This window comes from Acanthisitta chloris, unplaced genomic scaffold (assembly GCF_000695815.1).
Source record: "Acanthisitta chloris isolate BGI_N310 unplaced genomic scaffold, ASM69581v1 scaffold13095, whole genome shotgun sequence".
NCBI classification, from domain to species: domain Eukaryota; kingdom Metazoa; phylum Chordata; class Aves; order Passeriformes; family Acanthisittidae; genus Acanthisitta; species Acanthisitta chloris.
The window spans coordinates 18,206-19,848 of NW_008672176.1; the positions used below are offsets into that span (position 1 = coordinate 18,206).

The following is a 1,643-nucleotide window of genomic DNA, read 5'->3' on the forward strand; positions in this document are numbered from 1 at the left end:
GGGGCTGGATCCTGGCACAGGAGCTGCTGTGGAGGGATGAGCCACACTTAGCCCTCAGCCTTTCCTGAGCACTCCCTGGCTTTTTCCTGGAGCACTTTTTCTCTATCTGTCCTGTGTGCAGAGAAAAGCTGCAGAGAATTGATCCCATCCACAACCTGAGCCCTGGGGATGTGTGATGGATCCATCCACTCCCAGCTGGGAAGGGAAGGGACAGTGCTTGTCCCTGTTTTGAGGCAGAAAGGAGACACAGAGCTGACTCTCCCAGGGGATATCCATGGGCATCCTCAGCTGCTGTCCCAGGCACAGACCATCCTTGTTGTCAGGCTGATGTGAGATTTCACTTAAAATTACAATTTCCTCCCCAAATTCATAGTTTCATAGGATGGTAAGGGGTTGGAATGGAGATTAGAGATCATCCAGCCCCAACCCCCTGCCCTGGGCAGGGACACCTCCCACCAGAGCAGGTTGATCGAGGCTTCACCCAACCTAGTATGAACATTTCTAGGATTGAGGCATCCAATCCTCCCTGGGGCAACCTGACAATTCCCATTGTAGTGACCCATCTCAGTGAGCTCAATGCATCAAAAAACCCTTTTTTTTTAAGCACGAAATGATCTTGTAAGTTGATTTTTATTCATTGCAAGTCCAACATTGTCTTTCAGGACCCATTTTCCCTGGGGATTGGGGTGGAAAGCTCTGTCACAACTACTCATGTTGCCTCTGTTTGTGTCCCCAGAGAAGGCCTCACCACTGGCCTGCCATGAAATTCCGGAATCACACCAACCACGGCTCCTACTCGGAGGTGGAAGCAGCCAGCCAGGAGAAGGAAGGCTTTGTGGAGGCAGAGCAGTGCTGAGCCCTGAGCTCCTACTCTCCAACCTGTGTCTCAAGCCTTGGAGTCTTCTGTTATCCTACTGCAAAGTCTCTTCCCTCTTGGAAAAGAAACAGTGAGGAGAGGAAAACCAAAAAAAAGACCCAAAAGGGAGATTTGGAAAGGATTGAGGCAGGGGAGGAGAGGTTGGATGTGTGTGGGTCCTCGTGGGCAGGGGTTGGGGTGATGTTGGGCTCTGCCTGCAGCTGGATGTGGTGGGAGAAAAGTGCAGCCAATTTCTTAGCTTGGTGAGGGGTTTCGGTGTCCTGGTTGGGTTTTCCCTGCTGTGGCTGAGCTCTTCCCTCCTCCAGCAGAGCCTGAGCAGGGGCAGAAATGGGGAGCAAATCTCCATGTGGGCAGCACAGGGGTTGGCTGGAGCAGAGGTTCCTGGGGAGCAGAGAGAAGCTTTGGGGGCACAGTGGCTCCTCCTGTGCTCAGGAACATTTTGCTGGTGCCTCTCCCCTCTGGGCAGTGGGGACAGATGCTGTGGTGGCCCAGAAGGGCTCAGGGTGGCTCATCCCCTCACCCTAGCTCTGTCCCTCTCTCTGCTCTCCGCTTCACCTTCTTTACTTGACTTTAATTCTGTCTTCTCAAGGCCTCGAGCTGTGTCTTCTCATCCTGCTGTTGGTTTTCCACCCCCATGGCTCCAACTCTCCTTTCAAAGCAACACCTTCCACCCCCTGCTCCGGAGCAAGGGGAACCTGAGCTATTTTAAGGACAAAACCCTGCAGAGGATTCACCTTCAGGGTTTTTGTCAGCTTTGATGCACTTT

The 1,643-nt window shown here is 52.8% G+C and overlaps 1 protein-coding gene across 1 annotated transcript in view; it reads left to right on the plus strand.

Moving 5' to 3' along the window:
* Nucleotides 1-856, plus strand: part of LOC103801982 (plexin domain-containing protein 1-like) — a gene marked incomplete at its 5' end in the record, with an annotated part of 18,154 nt that extends 17,298 nt beyond the window's left edge. The window contains 1 exon segment of the mRNA XM_009074419.1: nt 737-856. Within this exon segment, the coding sequence (XP_009072667.1) occupies nt 737-856 (120 nt within the window).
* Between the last annotated feature and the right edge of the window lie 787 nt (nt 857-1,643).